Below are 19727 nucleotides of genomic sequence, written 5' to 3' on the forward strand. Positions count from 1 at the left end.
TTAGGGGTTCAGGTGGGCTTATTTCTCACGTACCTGCCTCCCAGCTGCGTGTCAAAAGCCCTGCCTGTGCTACTCGAGGAGGTAGCCGGGTTGGCGGTGGAGTTCCCCGGACTCATTGTCTTGGGGGACTTCAACCTGCCGTCACTCGGCGAAACCTCTGGGTTGGCACAGGAGTTCATGGCCACCATGACAGCCGTGGACCTGACTCAAGTAGTACAGGGTCCGACTCACGAGGGAGGGCACGCACCTGACATGGTATTCCTTTCCGAGCAACTAAGTAATGGTCTGAGACTAAGGGGCTTAGAAGCACTGCCTTTGTCATGGTCAGACCATTTTCTACTACGGCTTGACTTCCTGGCTCCAATCCTCCCCCGCAGGGAGGCGGAACCAATGAAGATGTTCCGCCCCAGACGCCTGATGGACCCAGAGGGCTTTCAGACGGCGCTTGGGGTTATCCCAGAGGCACTCGTCCACAGTTCGTCGGAGTCTCTTGCGGAGGCCTGGAACACGGCTGCTGCGGAGGCTCTCGACCGGATTGCGCCTTTGCGACCTCTCCGAGGCGTTAGACCCCGTAGAGCCCCATGGTTCAACGAGGAGCTCCAGGAGTTGAAGAGCCAAAAGAGATGTCTAGAGAAGCGATGGAGGAAGAGTAGGTCTGAATCCGACCGAACACTTGTAAGAGCTTTTATTAAGACTTACAAAGTGACGCTCAAGGCGGCAAGATGCGCGTACCATGCCGCCTTGATTGCATCAGCGGAATCCCGCCCGGCCGCTCTGTTTAGGGTGACCCGCTCCCTTCTTAATCAGGGGGGAGTTGGGGAGCCCTTGCAGAGTAGTGCCGAGGATTTTAACACGTTTTTCGCTGATAAAGTCGCTCGGATTCGGGCCGACCTCGACTCCAATTGTAAAACAGAGTCGACTGACAACGAGTCAGTCGAGATGACTGGGGCACGTACTTGTCCACCTGTCTGGGAAGAGTTTGATCTGGTGACACCTGATGAAGTGGACAAGGCCATTGGAGCTGTGAGTTCCGCCACCTGTTTACTGGATCCGTGTCCCTCCTGGTTGGTTTCGGCCAGCAGGGAGGTGACACGGAGCTGGGCCCAGGAGATTACCAACGCTTCCTTGGGGAGGGGAGTTTTTCCATCACTCTATAAAGAAGCGCTTGTGCGCCCCCTCCTCAAGAAGCCCTCCCTGGACCCAGCTGTGCTTAATAACTATCGTCCAGTCTCCAACCTTCCCTTTATGGGGAAGGTTGTTGAGAAGGTGGTGGCACTCCAGCTCCAGCGGTCCTTGGAAGAAGCCGATTATCTAGGTCCCCAGCAGTCGGGTTTCAGGCCCGGTTACAGCACGGAAACCGCTTTGGTCGCATTGATGGATGATCTCTGGCGGGCCCAGGACAGGGGTTTATCCTCTGTCCTGGTGCTCCTTGACCTCTCAGCGGCTTTCGATACCATCGACCATGGTATCCTTCTGCACCGGCTGGAGGGGCTGGGGGTGGGAGGCACTGTTCTTCAGTGGTTCTCCTCCTACCTCTCTGGCCGGTCGCAGTCGGTGTTAGTGGGGGGACAGAGGTCGACTCCTAGGTCTCTCCCTTGTGGGGTGCCTCAGGGGTCGGTCCTCTCCCCCCTGCTATTTAACATCTACATGAAACCGCTGGGCGAGATCATCCAAGGACATGGGGTGAGGTATCATCAATATGCGGATGATACCCAGCTTTACATCTCCACCCCATGCCCAGTCAATGAAGCGGTGGAAGTGATGTGCCGGTGCCTGGAGGCTGTTGGGGCCTGGATGGGTGTCAACAGACTCAAGCTCAACCCGGATAAGACGAAGTGGCTGTGGGTTTTGCCTCCCAAGGACAATTCCATCTGTCCGTCCATTACCCTGGGGGGGGAATTATTGACCCCCTCAGAGAGGGTCCGCAACTTGGGCGTCCTCCTCGATCCACAGCTCACATTAGTATAGACGTTTCAGGAAGTTCGAACCTGCGAAAATCGAGGGAACACTGTATACTACCAATATAAAAGAAAAGGAATCCATAGCTGAAGGGTTACAAATTCGGCATCATATACTTCAGTCTTTCTGAGACTCATTGGTATTTTAAAAATGGCTCACAAAATTAGTCCCTGCATTTTTCTTGACAAGATATGCAGTTTGCCATTACCTTCTTCCTAGAGCTGAGACAGAATGATTGGCTCAAACTCATCCAGCTAGTTTCATGCCTAAAGCAGGACTAGAACCCATAGTCTGCTGGCTTTTGACTTGGTGCCTTAACCACTACACCAAACTATCTCTCAAAAAGATAAAATGCCTTTTCGAGTACATACTAATTTAAACAGCTAGTATAAAATTAGATGATTGGATTAACTATATACATGTCAGCATAAAATCAGAATCAGATTGAATACAAAACACCTATATATCGGACAAAACCAAACATTTACCTAATAGAAAATGTTGACATTCTCAACACAACACCTATTGTGCATAATTTTTTAAAGCATTTTAATAGCTATGTAAACACAGCTTAGAGAATTGGCAACTGTACTTTGCTTCACATGATATGCTTAATGCTAAACTAAAATTGAGAAAACATAATTATTTCACTTTATAATGCACTCACATTAAACTTTTTAGCAGTTTTCTAGATCCCATCCATCATCCATCTCTTATCTATCTTATCTATCATTTACCTATCTACCTACCTATCATCCATCATTTCAGAATCAGTCTGAGGACCATGTACAAGTCTAACTCTATAAAAATGAAAGCATCCCCTTCTTAAGGTGTTTTCCTGTAATTTAAATACATTATTTCATATCCTATGCTCTGAAACAATGGAAAATAGATCTCAATAATCTTGTGTGTATCATCTTTCTCGTATCTGAAGATTATACTATTATATTTCCCTTAGGTCTCAATTTCTCAAAGCTAAACAATTCTTAAATTATCCTTATTAGGCTTGACCATTCTTGGGGGGGTTTTCTGAATCTATTTCAGTTGCCTGACTCCTCCTTAACGAGTCATGCCCTGGTTTAATTCTTATGATTTTCTATAATATAACAACATTGTCAGCATGTTAGCTCAACTCATTTCTTTGGAGGAGAAATTGATATCTGAGAAGAATAAGTTATATGAAGGGTAAACAGTGAAATTCAGAACTATAAATTCCCTCATTCAGTATAAAATATTTACTCATCTTCCTCACTGAGTACAAGTTGTCTTCCAGGTTTTCCGTCGAGTATAACTTTACCATTTAGTAAAACTAACTCAAAAGACCTGCATCTTGGCTCTGAGCTTATCATTAACATATCTTATGTTTGATACAGATTTTAAATATGAACCATGGGCATTGAATTTGAGTATATAAAACTGTTAGCAGATCTGTAGTACCAATATTTCAAAATGCTTTAATACTTACATTGGCAGTGTTGTTTTGGAAATCTGCTCATCATCATCTTCACTTGAGCTGCTACAAGTTGCTTCAGAATCCAAACTTTCTTCCACTTGAGACAGAAGTTCTGCTGTAGCACAAGCAAACAGCTTGATTTCATCAGGTGCAGGATCCAAATTAGACCATGTGTCTTTATTCCTATTAGCTTCTAGAGTGTTTTCAACTTTAACCATAGTACATTTTTCATAGTTTCCATCCAAAAGATTGTTTGTATCATGGAAATCCTTCATTCTCGATAGCTGATGTTTCACAAAGCATTTCATCTGCTGGTCACAATGTTTGACAATATGCTTTGCCAATAAAAGTTGCAAGTGTTTCTGACTTCTTTTGGCCCGGTTCAACAAAGTCTGTTGCTTGTTTACACACTGAAGTAACCGAAAATTTAATTCCTGTTCTTTGCTGCCAGGATTGCAATTTATTGTTACTTCTGAGGCATCTTGGAATATTTTATGGAACAAATCTCCTTTTTTTGTATCAGGATTAACAAATAAAGCCTTGCCACAAAAACCATTTCTTCGATACCACTTGTAGTTTGGAAACTGCTTTTCTTCTGTGTTCTTCAATTCAGCTAAATGTAAATCCAGTAATCTCTCTGTTTCCAGAAAGTTTTTCCTTGTTCCTGATAAAACATCTCCTCTAACCTGTTCTCCAGATTCTGAATTAATACTCTGATTGAAATGTGCATTAGTACTGTTACATACAGGATTTCTCAACTTGGAGCAATTATGTTCTTCTAAGTTCTTTGGAATACAATTGTTATTGCTTACACTGAATGTTAAATTAGGACTCATTAATAAAGAACAATGTTTAGAAGACTGGGGATCAAAATATTTTAAGTTAAAGCAATCAATATTGTGGTTGACTTGAGAAGCAGGAAACCCCAAAATAGAACAAGAAAAACTTGTGGCAGAACCGTCATTTATCTTCTCTTTTACTGGTCTAGTATTTTCCATTGCTAATGTTTCACTGGACTCCATTTCTCTTGAAGGTAAAGATGATGATAAACAGACACCATGACTTTTCATTGCTTTCTCTTGGACAGCAGGTGTCATAGCTGTTGTAAATTGCTTACAGCAAAACTGCAATAAAAAGGAAACAATGAGTAAGACTGTCAAATAAAGTTGGTAAAATTATAATCGTAACAACAACAAAAAAGCAAATAGTATCAAAAATAAGTTCAACAAATCCAGCTTTTGCCAACTTGGGTACCTTATATATTTTGGGGCTTTTATAATTATCAACAATAGCCATGTTTACTGAGTAATTCTGGGAAATGAAGGCCTAATTTCTGGAGAATATCTTTGTAGGATCAAGCTAACAAATGTCTCTTCCATGAAATATTCTGATATTCACCTTTTTACTGATTTCCTTCTAATGTAATCATGACTAGAGTTACACATACAGTGATCCCCCGCTCGTTGCGAGGGTTCCGTTCCAGGACCCCCCGCAACGAGCGGGTTTTCGCGAAGTAGCGCTGCGGAAGTAAAAACACCATCTGCGCATGTGCAGATGGTGTTTTAAACTTCCGCAGCGCTAGCGAGGAGCCGAAGATTGGGGGGTGGCGCGGCTCTTTTAAAACATCGCCGCCGACATGGGGGGCTCGCTAGCACCCCCCCGAACCCCCAACCCGGGTTTGGGGGGGTGCTAGCAAGCCCCCCATGTCAGCGGTGATGTTTTAAAAGAGCCGCGCCGCCCCCAATCTTCGGCTCCTCAGCGGCGAGCGAGCGAGGCCAAGCCGGCAGCAATGTCGCCGCCGCTGCAGCCAACGCGCGCTACGATCTTCCGGGCCAGCCAGGCTCAGCGGATCAAGCCCGGCTCCTCTCGGCCCAGCATCCCGGGCCAAGCGGCTGCCTTCCGTGACTGAGCCTGGCTGGCCCGGAAGATCGTAGCGCGCGTTGGCTGCAGCGGCGGCGACATTGCTGCCGGCTTGGCTTCGCTCGCCGCGCCACCCCCCAATCTTCGGCTCCTCAGCGGCGAGCGAGCGAAGCCAAGCCGGCAGCAATGTCGCCGCCGCTGCAGCCAACGCGCGCTACGATCTTCTGGGCCAGCCAGGCTCAGTCACGGAAGGCAGCCGCTTGGCCCGGGATGCTGGGCCGAGAGGAGCCGGGCTTGATCCGCTGAGCCTGGCTGGCCCGGAAGATCGTAGCGCGCGTTGGCTGCAGCGGCGGCGACATTGCTTCCGGCTTGGCTTCGCTCGCCGCGCCGCCCCCCAATCTTCGGCTCCTCAGCGGCGAGCGAGCGAAGCCAAGCCGGCAGCAATGTTACCGCCGCTGCAGCCAACGCGCGCTACGATCTTCCGGGCCAGCCAGGCTCAGTCACGGAAGGCAGCCGCTTGGCCCGGGATGCTGGGCCGAGAGGAGCCGGGCTTGATCCGCTGAGCCTGGCTGGCCCGGAAGATCGTAGCGCGCGTTGGCTGCAGCGGCGGCGACATTGCTGCCGGCTTGGCTTCGCTCGCCGCGCCGCCCCCCAATCTTCGGCTCCTCAGCGGCGAGCGAGCGAAGCCAAGCCGGCAGCAATGTCGCCGCCGCTGCAGCCAACGCGCGCTACGATCTTCCGGGCCAGCCAGGCTCAGTCACGGAAGGCAGCCGCTTGGCCCGGGATGCTGGGCCGAGAGGAGCCGGGCTTGAAGATAGCAGCGCGCGTTGGCTGCGGTGGCGAGGGCTTGCGATGGAGGGTGGAGGAAGCGGCCATGGGAGGGCGAGCTGCCTCAGGGAGGAGGATCGGGCGGGACCAGGTGGGGGCTGGAATTTCTCCGCCAGGGCGAAGGGCGGGCGAGCGGGTGCTGGGGAGGGCTTCTCGCCCTCCCGCCAGCAAGAGGGGGAGCGAACGGCGTGGGCAGGCGAAGGGCGGGCGAGCGGCAGCGAGGAGTTTGCGTGGGCGGTGGGGAAACTCCTCGCTGATGCCAGCAAGAGGGGGAAGACCCAGGGAAGCCGCCCAGCAGCTGATCTCCCGGTTGCCATCTACGCATGCGTGCCCATAGAAAAAAAGGGCACGCATGCGTAGATGGTATTTTGACTTCCGGGTTGAAAAATCGCGAATTACCCTGTTCGCAATGGTCGGGGACGCAATAACCGGGGGATCACTGTATTTGTAAACTGAATTACCTTATTTTTTTTAGTATAAGACCTACCTTTTTACCCCAAAGAGGGTGAAAACTTGGCTGCGTCTTATACACTGAATGTAGCCTTACCCAGCCACCCCCACCTTTTGGTATCTGCCCCCAATAATTTACCTCCTTGCAGCAAACAGCTCAGAACCTGAATAGCAAAAGCAAGTGATTATCAGCCTCTGGACCTAAAGCTGATTCAAGACAGACAGGCCAGTGCTAGAACTGAAAGGGAAACTAACTGCAAAGAGGCACATTGCTGGGAGATGGACTGCTTAAAGTGCAAGGAGGTAAATCAATAACTATAAATGTCTATAGAATGTTGAAATTATTACTTATTTCTTAAAGACTGCCTTATTATTGTTCTAGATAACTTAACAAAATGAATAAGCTTTTTAAAATAAATGTTTGATCTGAAGAAGCCCAGAGCTATTGTATCTTCTTTGAAATAGCAGAGATTAACTACCGGTATACTTTCCAAAAAGCCGCATCAAATTTAAAGATCTGAAAAAGTATAATGTGAAATGTAACAGTGTCCTGTTTTGGTATTAAGATAAGCCAGCTGAGTTAAACCCTAACTTAGTCATGTTTGGAATAGATCTATTTAAATAATTGGGAGGAGTTAGTGTGACTACATTTAAGAAAACTTTCTGGCATTAATATAATCTACATTTCTTCAATTCTTTGCTATTTCTATGGGTCAGACACACATAAGCAGAAATACACAGCAAACAGTGCATATCATTTGTACTGTTTTCTGTTTGCTGGGAGGCAGAGGCCTTTTCCCCTTGTTTTCCTCCCTCAAACCTATGGTATGTCTTATACTCTAGTACGCCAGATACAGTACTCCCAAAAATATGGTACACATTATTGAAATTGAATGCTGTTGATTATGGAAGTCAAAATTATTTAATGAGAATATTAATACCTCTCATCCTAAACACACTTAATGATATTCATGTATAATACATATTTCTAAGTAAACTTGAATATAATTGCATTGCAACTACAGTGATCCCTCGATTATCGCGAGGGTTCTGTTCCAAGACCCCTCGCGATAATCGATTTTTCGCGATGTAGGGTTGCGGAAGTAAAAACACCATCTGCGCATGCGCGCCCTTTTTTCATGGCCGCGCATGCGCAGATGGTGGAGTTTGCGTGGGCGGCGGGGAAGACCCAGGGAAGGTTCCTTCGGCCGCCCAGCAGCTGATCTGCTCGGCAGCGCAGCAGCAGCGAGCAGACGAAGATCGGGGTTTCCCCGCCGCCCACGCAAAGGGGAAACCCCGATTCGGCTCCTCGCTGCTGCCGAGCAGATCAGCTGCTGGGCGGCCGAAGGAACCTTCCCTGGGTCTTCCTCGCTGATGCCCCCGCTCGCCCTGCCGCCCGCCAGCAAGAGGGGGAGAGATAGAGAAAGAGAGAGAAGGAAAGAAAGAGATGAGAGAGGGAGGAAGAGAGTGTGAGAGAGGAAGAAGCAAGATAGAGAAAGAGAGAGAGAAAGAAAGATGAGAAAGGAAGGAAGAGAGTGACGTCATCGGGTGGAAAAAATCGCGATATAGCGTTTCGCGAAGCACGAGATCGCGAAAATCGAGGGATCACTGTACTTAAAACTTATTTATTTGGAAGAAAGTCCAACTGAAATAAATTCTTTTTTCTTAACAAATTTGGACAAGGTTAAAAAATAATCTATAATATTCTGTGATATACTAGGATAACAATGTGTTCTGTGTTTTAGGATAACAATGATGCTGCTAACAAAAAGTATATGTGTAAGTTGTAAGCATATATTTTAAGAGGGTAGATCAAAAAGATTGCAACAATATTTCATGTACAATCACTTTATGACTGTATTAAGAACTCTAGGTTTGTGTGTATTTATTAAATATCAACTTGTGGCAAAGAATATAAAAAAGGGGGAGAAAGGAAACCATTGGCATTCCTCATCCCCATGACAATTTAGTATAAGACTATAGTCATTTTTCCAATAGAACTCTTCAAAAGGTATTGGTTTCAGTGAGACAATCTCAAAAATTTAAAAACTGTGAGATATCTTATTTAGCAGACTACTTAAAGCTCCATTTTCATAATAAGAATGTTACTGGGAATCTGAGAAAGAGAAAATTCTCAAGGAGGAAACTTGCAATGTTATTTGCTAGACCCATCAATCAGGTCACATCTGGTTACTATGATAGAACTGATCTTGTTGTTATACATTGGCAAGGTGATAACATCTAGCTGATTTAGTAAGAAATCCTAGTAAGGCCACACCTGAAATATTGCAACCAATTTTGGTCACTCTATTACAAAAAAATGTTTAAGACTTTGGGAAAAGTTCAGAAAAGAGCAACTAAGAGAATTAAAAGCCTGGAGATCAACATATGAAGAACAGCTGCAGGTTTTGGCTAGTCCAAAGAAAAGAAGAATTAGGGGTGACATGATAGCAGTATTTGAAGGGCTGCTACAAAGATAAGGGGGTGAAAACTAATCAAAGTGGGAAGCAACCTCAAATTAAGGAGAAACTTCCTAACAATTAGGACAATTAATCAGTGGGAGAGCTTTCATTTAGAAATCAAGGGTGCTCCATCACTGGAGGTTGCAAGGAGAGACTATACAGTCACTTATCTGAAACTGTATAGGTCAGTGATGGCGAACAGGTGGCACGCAGAGTCATATCTGCTGGCGTGTGAGCCGTTGCCCTAGCTCAGCTTCAACATGCATGTGTGTGTGCCAACCAGCTGATTTTTGGCTTGCAGAGGCTCTGGGAAGGCGTTTTTGGCTTCCAGGGAGCCTCCAGGGGGGTGGGGGAGGGCATTTTTACCCTGCCCCGGCTCCAGGGAAGCCTTTGGAGCTGAGGGAGGGTGAAACACGAACCTACTGGGCCCACCAGAAGTGGGAAACAGGCCGTTTCCAGCCTACAGAGGGTCCGGGGTGGGGCAGCTGTTGTTGCCCTTCCCAAGCATTGAATTATGGGTGTGGGCACTCGCACAGGTGTGACAACGCGCGTGCACACTTTTTAGGCACCCGAGGAAAAAAAGGTTCGCCATCGCTGGTATAGGTTCTCCTGCTTGAGCAGGGGGGCGGACTAGAAGACCTCTAAGGTTCTATTCCTATTCCTTATCCTTATTCTATTCTACCATGAAAGCTAACCATTATAAATTCTGGTCATTATTTGGAGAATATACTGATCAGGAAATTAAAAGAAACATTTGAGAAAAATAAAATGTATTTAAGAGCAATTTAATACTTTTTATTCTTTGTATAAGTCTTTGTTATTATGACATCGAGAGGAAAGGATGAAATATGTAAGATAAAATTCTGTCAATGGATGAGAGAAAAACTGCCAAGAGCTTGGAAATCTGATGTAAGTGGTACCTCTACTTAAGAATGCCTCTACCTAAAAACTTTTCTAGATAAGAACCGGGTGTTCAAGATTTTTTTGCCTCTTCTTAAGAACAATTTTCTACCTAAGAACCGGAGCCCAGAAAACATTTTCCTGGCCACTTTCCTGCCATTCCCCCATTAATCCCGGCCATCTCAGGCGCTTAAGGAGGCTTTGGCAGTCCAGAGTGAACGAAGCATTTTCCTTTCTCTAGACGCTTGGAGAGGGAATAAACCACTTTGATTCCCTTGCGCTGCCACCCAAACATCTGGTGAGAGGTTGCCTCCCAAAGTGTCTGGGCGTGGAAAGGCAAAAGGGAGTGCTTCGCCCCGGCTGGATCTATTCAGATTCAGCCAAACCGAGAAGTCACCACAGTGAAGGAAAGGCGCCGGCTACAAAGCGAGTGAGCGAGAGAGGAAAGCCCTTTAGCATGGGAAGGAAGAGGAAGCAGGTAGCAGCAGCAGCAGCCATCTTTCGGTCAAAGGAGTGGGAGGTTCCCCCCTCCCACCCACTTGGGTTTCTCTCTCTGTGGCAGTGTAAGGGAGGCAGCCTCACGCCGGGTGTATAAAAGGCACATGCTCCTCCTTGCCACCTCAGAGTTCCTCTTTTTTTTTAAGCCTTATTATTCCCCTCACCTCACCTTCCTCCTTCGGCAGCGACTCTCCTCCTCCTCCTCTTCCTCCTCCTCCTCCCACCCAAATTCTGAGCTTTTATTTCTTTCCTAATGGGTTTGCACGGATTATTTGCTTTTACATTGATTCCTATGGGAAAAATTGCTTCTACTTAAGAACCTGGTCACGGAACAAATTAAGTTCTTAGGTAGAAGTACCACTGTATCTCTCATGATGCTTAGCAGTCTGTCAGTTTCCAAATATGTCTACAGACATACAGTGGTACCTCTTCTTATGAACCTAATTCGTTCCGTGACCAGGTTCGTAAGTAGAAAAGTTCATAAGAAGAAACAAGACTAAAAAGCCTTCTGGGCTTCGAGATAAAGTTCCCTGTCAAAGGGGAACAGTGGCCGGGTGGAGAAAAAAAACTCTTTGGCATTGCAGACTCAAGAGGTTTTTTTAAAAAAAAGATAGACAGTCAAAAGAATAGGATAAATACAGTAGACCTTTATTACAATCAAAGACCATCAATATAATAATAATAATAATAATTTTAAAAAAAACTACAACAGAAAAACAGAACATCCAGTCTTTTTGAAAGAAACACCTGGGATCTTCCGGGACAGAAGAATTGAAATAAAGCTGCCAGGCGTTCCGTCAAATCTCCCCTCGCCTCCTTTGAATGAGGGTGGGTGTGGACGGGAGGAAAGTTGGGAGAGCCCAGCAGAGAGGAGGAGGTGGAGGAGGGGTGACATCTCTGCTTTACATAGTCATAGACTTGGGATATCTGCAGAAATGTACCTATAGTTGAAATCTAGCACTTTTATCTGAAGACGACTAGTCTACTAGAGCTTATAATTTCATTATAGTAAAATTATATAATAAATTATTCATTTATTATTTTTGATATCGCAAATTTTGAGTACTACCATGGGAAAGCATTTATTTAAGGTAAAAATATTGCTTATGCATTTTTAAAATAAGAAGGAACAGTTAGCTAAAGTTGTGGTTGCCGAACTGTGTGCTCGTATGACACCATGGGATATTTTAAATTGTTGAGGGAAATTCATCAATACTATACTAGATATCTACTCCACACATGGAAGGGAGCTGACATCCTTTGGAAGGCTGCTCCTTCAGCCATTAGAGATGAGAGGAAGCTAAATTTTTATTTTTTTTAAAGGAATTTCAGCTTCTGAGAGTAGAGACAATGAAAGATGCCTCAGATGGGTGGGGAAGTCCAACCCAAGTCATGTATGTCTTTTCACTCAGGGACTGAAAAACCTGCTTGGATTTTGACAGGAAGGACTTTCTTCTCCTGAATGGAGAGACAGCACAGTAAGGAAAGAAGTACGTCAAGGAATGGGAGGGGGTGTCCAGCGCAAGCAGCACATGACTGTATTTTCCTTAAGGAGTGAAAATCCTGCTTGGATTTTGCCAGAAAGGATTTTCAGCTCCTAAGTGAAGCTTCCCAAGTATTCCCCCTTCTGAGGGGCAATCATATTCCTTACCTGGGACCCTGTCTGCTTAAAACCTGTATGATTGCTTAATGACTGCAACTGGAAGGGCCAGGATTGCCATCATTGGTTCTTTCTCCACTATTCAAACTATCATCTATTCAATCTGGGGTCAATTTTTCTCTTGCAACCACATCCAGGGAGGTTACCTATGATCCATGGACCTTAAAATTCTTGATAATACTAGCAAGCTTCGTCACAGGTACTTTAGGAACATTGTATAGCCTTTACCTTTACCATGCTCAGCTATTACCTTCTTCCTTTCCTCCTCAGGCAACTCTCTGCTTTTCTTTATCTTGTCCATGTTCACTATGCTGCACATAATGATACAAAATGCTCCGGTGAGCACATCACAAAACGTATTTATTTATTTATTTATTTTCATTTCATTAAATATGTATGCCACCCCTCTCCATAGACTCCGTAGACTTTACTTTGAAAGACTAATAAAAACAATCTTAATAAAGTGGATGGTACATATTTTTTAATTTTCAGGAATCAGAAGTTTCACTCAAATATGTAGGAATCTATTAATTCAAGGTTTTCAAATTATATTTTGTGAAACCCTAGTGTTCTCTAGAGAATATTTGGAATATTTCAGAGACATGGAGAGGGGGGATCTGCCGCTTGAGTAAGAGTCTTTCCTCTATACTAACCTACCCAGGTTTCATGTTCTGGGGAATCCAGAGCATGATACCATGGTCTTTCGAGACCGAAGGATGCCAGTGTAAAGTGTTCTCTCCCGTGCATCTTTGCTCAGGATTGAAAATCTGCTTGGATTTTGTCTCCCTTTCGTCTCTAGTAGTTGGTTGAAAAATTAGCCTCCCGAAGGATATCAGCTTCCTTCATTGGACCCAAACTAGATTCCAGAGCCTGAAAAAGTTTGACAATCCCTGTACTATTTGACACACAATTTTTGAATATGTTGAACCACAAATTATAATACCTCAATCAAGATCAAAGACTGATGAGATTATGAATCATTCTTGGAAAAATATTGGTATCACAAACAACAAACAATATGGTGGTCATCATAAACTTATCTGATTATTTCAACATTCATGAAAATAATATCATTACAATTTATTACTGTTCTATCTTATTTGGATATAACTATTTATTTTGTCCCTTGTAAATTCCTGCATAAGCTATTGACACAATCCAGAATAGGGAGGTAAGCATTCCCTTATTTCTGACACCTTTACCTTCAAAATAATTTTCACTTTTAAGAAGACAAAACTGAGATACTAAGTAGAAGGATACACAGGTAGCCCATAGCTTACAAGTATTCATTTAGTGACCATTCAGTTACAATGGTACTGGAAAAAGTGATTTATGACCAGTTTTGACACTTAAGTCTATTGCAGTATCTCAATGGTAAAGTGATCAAAATTTGGATACATGGCAGTTGGCATGTATGTATGAGTTACACTGTCCAGAGTCATGTGATCATGACTCTGGTGACAACACAAAGCTGATTGATGGTATTCCAGGAGATTGATCCAAGCGCCAATCAGAAAGAAAGCCCAAAGGGGGAGATAGAGAAGTTAGCGATCAAAATGGCAGCTTCACTGGGGAAAACGCAAGGCTTAATTTCCAGTACCTGAGGTTAGTGTGCTCCGATCAGCCTTTGAGGACAGCAACATGGCGGAGCCGTGGGGGAAACACCCCCAAGGTGGAGAAGGAAAGCAGGCAGCCTCAAAGGGCAAACACTCAGCTGCAATGAAAGGCTTTGGGAGAATGCTCAGCCCCTCCCCCCACGCCCCCGATCAGCAGAGATGCTTTCTGGGAAAGACGGGAGAAGCTGCCACTCTCCCTGCAGGACCTGAGTGCCAGACTCTGCCGTGTGTATGTGTGTGTGTGTGTGTGGGAGAGAGAGAGAGAGAGAGAGAGAGGGGGGACAGAAGGGAGAAGGGTTTGTATCATCATGCAAATTTTCTCAATGCTTTTGAGCAGCCTCCTTCTACAGTAGCTAATGCAAATTTCCTTCATTTCTATCACTGACTAGACTAGCCCCGCCCACGTCTCTGGCTGCCCAAAGCAGAATGAAAAGAGAGTCACAACGCCTGTGTACAGAAACTTCACCTCCCTTTCCAGTTATCACATTGAAAAAACCTGAATTCAACACTGTTTCTTTCACCAACCTCTCTAGAATTAATGTGATCTGGACTTCAGTGTCTCTTTCCCAGGGTGAGATTGGACTAAAGCAACCCCCAGCTTTGCCCTGACTACAGAAGAAGATACTTTTCACTTCCTATTAGATCATTTTCGATCTTTTCTGCAAGTGGGGGGAGGGGCGACAGAGATATAAGCAGCTCCTCTTTCCCTCCTTCTCAAAAACTGCAGCTTTGTTCCTCGCACTTCCTTTCCAGAATCTCCAGTGATAATCTTTATGGCTCTTTGTAAATAGAGCTAAAAGGTTTAAAGAGTAAAGTAGGCACAGTTAGAGGAGGACTAGCTCAGGAAGTTTGAATACCCTTGCAGTGCACCCTAATCCCTAACCCAGGGGTCTTCAAACTTGACAGCTTTAAGACTAATGAACTTCAACTCCCATTCTTGAACTAACATGACTGGAGGTTTCTGGGAATTGAAGTCCACAAGTCTTAAAATTGCCACATTTGAAGACCCCTGGGTTAGGGATTAAGGGTGCAAAGGTCTCCAAACCTGGCAACTTTAAAACTTGTGGACTTCCAACTCCCATTCCTGAGCTAGCATGACTGGAGGAGGAATTCTGGGAGTTGATCCACAAGTCTTAAAGCTGTCAAGTTTGAAGTTTGTAAAAATTGTCCATGGTTATAAAAAGTATACATGTTTGTAAAAAGTATTCTGCTACACTGGTATTTTATTAAATAATATATTACTGCATTATTTGGTTCAGAATACTTTTTTCTTGTTTTGCACCTCTAAAATCTAGGTGCGTCTTATACTCCGAAAAATACAGTAATTATTGGGTTGAAGAAGATAAGAGACTGAGAGTAAGGAAAAAGTGGTTGATAGCTAATGAAAAAGAAGGTGGATGAGGAATTCCCTGTTTGGAGTTGTATAGAGAAGTATTTCAAATTGAAATATTAATGGAGTTGCAATTACTTGAAAATAAATGGGTGAAATTGGAAAAAAAAGATAAATGGGATGAAGAATAGAGAATTAATTTTTATAAGGTGGAATAGGAGCGATCTAGATAAATTAATAGGTCCCGTGAAAGGGACTATGGAAATCTGGAAAAAATGACAGGGGAAAATAGGATTATATAAATCGAAACTATCATCGTTATATGTAATAAATACAGATAACGAAACAAATCTAAATAGTATTATAGGAGAGTTGAAGGGGAAAGGAATAACTAAGATAGAACAGTTATATGAGAAGGATGGGAGGCCAAGTAGAAATTGTATAGAATGATGGTTGGGTAAGGGAAGATGGCTACAAATAAATGCAATATGTAAATATCTGAATGAAAGGGAGAATAAAGAAGTACTCTTTAGGGAAAAGATAGAGTTAGAGAAAATAATAAGGGAAAAAAGTGAGGGTACTAAGGCACAAGAAAGCAATATATACAAGATGTTAGTGCAGTCAGACGGGGATGTGATCCAAGGATTGACTAAATGGTGGCAGAGTGAAATACAAGTACATGTGCAAGAAATGAAAAATATAGTGGACAGTATAAGGAAAACTAAGAATACAAGGGTTAGGGAAATGAGAAGGAAAATATTACATAAGTGGTATTACACACCCGTTCAACTTGCATATTATCAGCAGAATATTAAAAGTATCTATTGGCATGGATGTCAAGATAAAGGAGTGTTCATGCATATGCTTTGGGAATGCCCGGTAGCGCAGAACTTTTGGCAAAAAGTGCAACAGAATATTAATAGGATGTTAAATATATGATGGATAATTACTAAGGAAATGGCAGTATTAGTTAAAAGCAATGCGATGGGAGAATTTAGAGAAATAAAACAAGCAGCGATAGAAAGTGCTCAGGTGGCAATAGTCTTGGGTTGGAAGGATGCGACAAAATGGACAATGCAAAATTCGTACCGGTACATGGTGGATAATATTCAATTTGAAATTATGGATAAAAGGATGAATTTGGTTAATGAAACTGATTTGCTGATGGGACGATTGGACAAGGTAAAATGATATATGGCGAGTTGAATCCGAGACCAAGCTACAAGGAATAAATTGGAATCACTTTATAATATGTAAACAGATATTTTGCTCTTGAGTTGAAATGGTATAGACAAGAAACACCCCAGATCTGGTGGTGGGGTGTAAATGTTCGTCTGGTGTTGGGCACTACTCACAGAGCACCTGTTTTATGTTGTGTGTATGTTTATATTTTAAAAAATCAATTAAAACATTTAATTAAAAGATATTTTAATCCTTGGAGGTATGCTAATGCATAGAGAAAAACATCAAGACAATATTATCACATTGGATAATTATCAAATTTCATATTTTAAGGTGTCACATACCCACCTATTTAAATACATAGGCAGATCAATTCTTATCATTTTCACAGTATTTGCTAAAATGTATCAATTAGTTTGCAGAATAACAGAATTTTCCACTTGGGAAGAATACAAAAGCTGAAATTCAAACTTGAGAGATATTATCTTAATAGCAATATGATTCTAACAAATGAAAAGATTCCATTGAGCAATGATTTACTTCTGGGAAATTAATAGGTTTTTCCCTCTTACACCACATTTTTAGATTTAGTTGCCCAAATAAACAACAAACAGGGAGAGAGGAAGGGAAAAAAGGAAGCGGGGATAGAAGGAAGGATAGAAGAGAAGGAAGAAAGTAAAGGAGACATTTCTGCCTCTCCCTGTCAGTTTCCCCAAACAAAGTCAACGATGAAGCAGGCAGGAAGTCTAAAATTGCCGGTCCCCACAGCTACCAATGCTGTTTCTTTTTGTTTACTTATTGTCTTCTGTTTATATAAGGAAATATCCCTAAAATAATAACCCAACATGTCATGGGTTATCTAGCTTAAACTGTGTGAATTGTCCTTTTTAGAATATTCACAGGCTACATGTCTGCTACCTCCATGTCCCAAACATGCAACAGAAACTTCTTTTTTTCTGTTGTATCTTCATGACACCGTCTCTATCCGATTCCCAGGCAATGCCTGCATCACCTTAGTTGCAAGTGTTAAAAGTAGCCTTTCCCCATACCTTGACATCATTTTGACTTATTCTGGTATACTGGTTTGATACGGGGTGTTGGGTTTTCAAACCACTAGGACTGCTTGGTTCTTTCAAACTAGGTTCTCTCTCTATATCCACAAAGACATTGAGCCAATCTACAGTTTGGAGAACTAGACTGGTCCAAATAAAAAGCTGGTCAACAATGATGACAGAGAAATCAAACAGTGAATAAGGAGAGTAGTCTTCCTGCTGTTTCATTGGGCTCTGTTTGCACACTAAACCATCAACCAAAAGGAACCTAACTAAATTGGTTGATTAAAAAACTGTTAAAACTCCTCTAGATTTGTTCAAGTAGTTTAGATTGAAAAGTTTTCAACTTAATTTAATTGAACAAATCCAGAGAAGTTTTAATAGTTAGTTAATCAACCTATTTAGCCATCTTTCAAACCTTACCTTCCCTGCCAACCCAGCTCTCTCTCACTTCAAGGAGATGGGGATGCAGGGTATATCCCCACTAGCTGGTGATATTTGGTGGAAGGGAACAAATCTGGGAGGAATCCACTAATTTCTGTCTATAAGTGCATAAGGTAGGCTAGGGATTACAAGCAGGGACAAACTAAACGTAAACCTCTCCAAACTAAACTACAAAAAATGCTCCAGCAATAGTGATCAATGCCTGGGATCTGACTCTGTGGTTTCTTCCCCAAACACCAAAATCTTTAACCTACAGTCGACCTCACCCCATTCCTAAAAGGTCTGTAAGGCCGCGTGCATAAACATCACAGTGCCTACCATCCCTGTCCTATTGTCTTCTTTTATCGTTACTTTTTACTTACGTTTATACAAACTACTACTATCCTGCACATGTTTGACAAATAAATAAAAAATAAATTACAATGCATGCAAGCATTTTGTTAGCTGAAAAGCTGGTGGGTAGCTCTTTAATTAGGCTGGGTTTAAGAGTCCGCTGAATCTATTTTCAAACCGCAGCAAAACATCCAATTTTATACATCCAGCATTGCTACTCAGGAAGAGAGATCACTTCAGTTCAATAGAAATAAACCTCGGCCGACCATCAGCTGTACTTTTAAAGTTTCTCTCTTCCCCCGTAGCCAAGATAGAGGTGAATCAGGTTTGAGGCCCCCATCCACCCCATCCCGCCCCGCCCCCTCTTCTAAAGTACGAAACCTTACGCTGCTTCCCAAACCTGAGGGGCGCTCTCGGCAGGCGGTCCCCAACTCTCCTTCTGCCTCCTCGTAAAACAAAAGAAAGGGAAAAAACCCAACAACGGATCCCTCCCTCGCGCCCCCTGATCACGGCTCTTCCTCCGTCCCGCCTCAGGGCGCGAGGCTGCAGCCCTCCTCCTCCTCCGGACCCCTCCCCTCCCACATTCCTTGGGCGCCGCCACGCCCTCCCCCCCCTTCCCCGGCGTCCTCCCCCAATACTGCCTCCCGTCGCCCGCCTCCCTACCGCCTCCGTCTTCTCCTCGCTTCAGTGCCGTTACGGCGCTGTTCAGAACTCTGCCGGCTGCCCCGAAGGGGTCGTTTGCGCTTGTCCTCGCGCGGTCCCCGCGAAGGCGGGAGGAAAGGAGAACGCTGCCGGGAATCAACCGTCTCTCTCAAATTCCCGAGGCAACCGTGGAAAGCAACAGCGCCGACTTGCCTGCCAACTCCGTGCGTCCGTTTGTGGGCTGCTTCTCTTCCTCCGATTGCCTCAGTTTCTCACAAGAGTCCAGTTCACTTCCCCAAAAACAAAAGCAGCGGCGGCGCCTCCATCGTCCCTCCCATCCCACTTGGCGACTTAGCTTAATTCTTGCTCTCCCCAACAGCCGCCTCACTCCAAGTAAAGTTGCCTCAGCAGCAAACAAGCAGTAAGCGGGCGGGAGTTTGGGCGGGGCAACCGAGGCCTCTCTGCTCGGGCTCGGCCGCCCGAGCCAACCAATGGAAAGGCAAGGTGGGCGGCCCTATGCAAAGCACACCGCGGAGGGTCTTCAGGATTCTGGGAACTCAGCCGATCTCTTTGGAGTCGATTTTGAACTTAAGCCTTGTCCCGTCCGGCGCTTCGCCCGACTGCTTCCTTCTCGGTTTCATTGTGCGCTGGAGTTGCGCATTCGTGGATTAGAGCAGTGTTCCCCAACCTTTTTTGAGCCGCGGCACATTATTCACATTTACAAAATCCTGGGGAACATTGAGGGGGGGGGGGGTTTGTAAAAAAAAGTTTGGACAAAAAATATCTCTCTTCCTCCCTTTCGCTCTATTTTTCTCTCTCCCTCTTTCTCTCTCTCCCTTCCCTCCTCTTTCTTTCCCCTCTCTCTCCATCTCTCTTTGTTTCTCCCTTCCTTCCTCTCTTTTTTGCCCTCCTTCTCTCTCCCCCCTTCCCTCTCTCTGTCTTTCCCTCACCCTCCTTCCCCCCTCTTTCTCTCTCTTGCTTTCTCTCTCTTGCTGTCTTTCTCTTTTTCTCTTCCCCCTCTCTCTCCCTCTCTCTCTCTCTTGCTATCTCTCTTTCTC

General features: G+C 44.3%; 1 protein-coding gene across 16 annotated transcripts in view; it reads right to left on the reverse strand.

The window, feature by feature from the left end:
- KANSL1L (KAT8 regulatory NSL complex subunit 1 like) overlaps positions 1-19136 on the reverse strand; it is an 81125-nt gene extending 61989 nt beyond the window's left edge. For 4 of the 16 annotated variants that reach the window (XM_070732159.1, XM_070732157.1, XM_070732155.1 and 1 more), the window contains exons 1-3: positions 18883-18968; positions 12321-12381; positions 3425-4536 (exon numbers count right to left, since the gene is read on the reverse strand). In XM_070732159.1, the coding sequence (XP_070588260.1) occupies positions 3425-4536; positions 12321-12371 (1163 nt within the window). In that variant the 5' untranslated portion in view covers positions 12372-12381; positions 18883-18968. Of the gene's footprint in view, positions 1-3424; positions 4537-12298; positions 12382-18413; positions 18484-18690; positions 18861-18882 lie in introns of those variants that run through there. The other 12 variants (XM_070732165.1, XM_070732158.1, XM_070732167.1 and 9 more) reach the window with 11 other exon arrangements.
- Between the last annotated feature and the right edge of the window lie 591 nt (positions 19137-19727).

Source organism: Erythrolamprus reginae, chromosome 1 (assembly GCF_031021105.1).
Source record: "Erythrolamprus reginae isolate rEryReg1 chromosome 1, rEryReg1.hap1, whole genome shotgun sequence".
In the NCBI taxonomy this organism is placed as follows: Eukaryota; Metazoa; Chordata; class Lepidosauria; order Squamata; family Dipsadidae; genus Erythrolamprus; species Erythrolamprus reginae.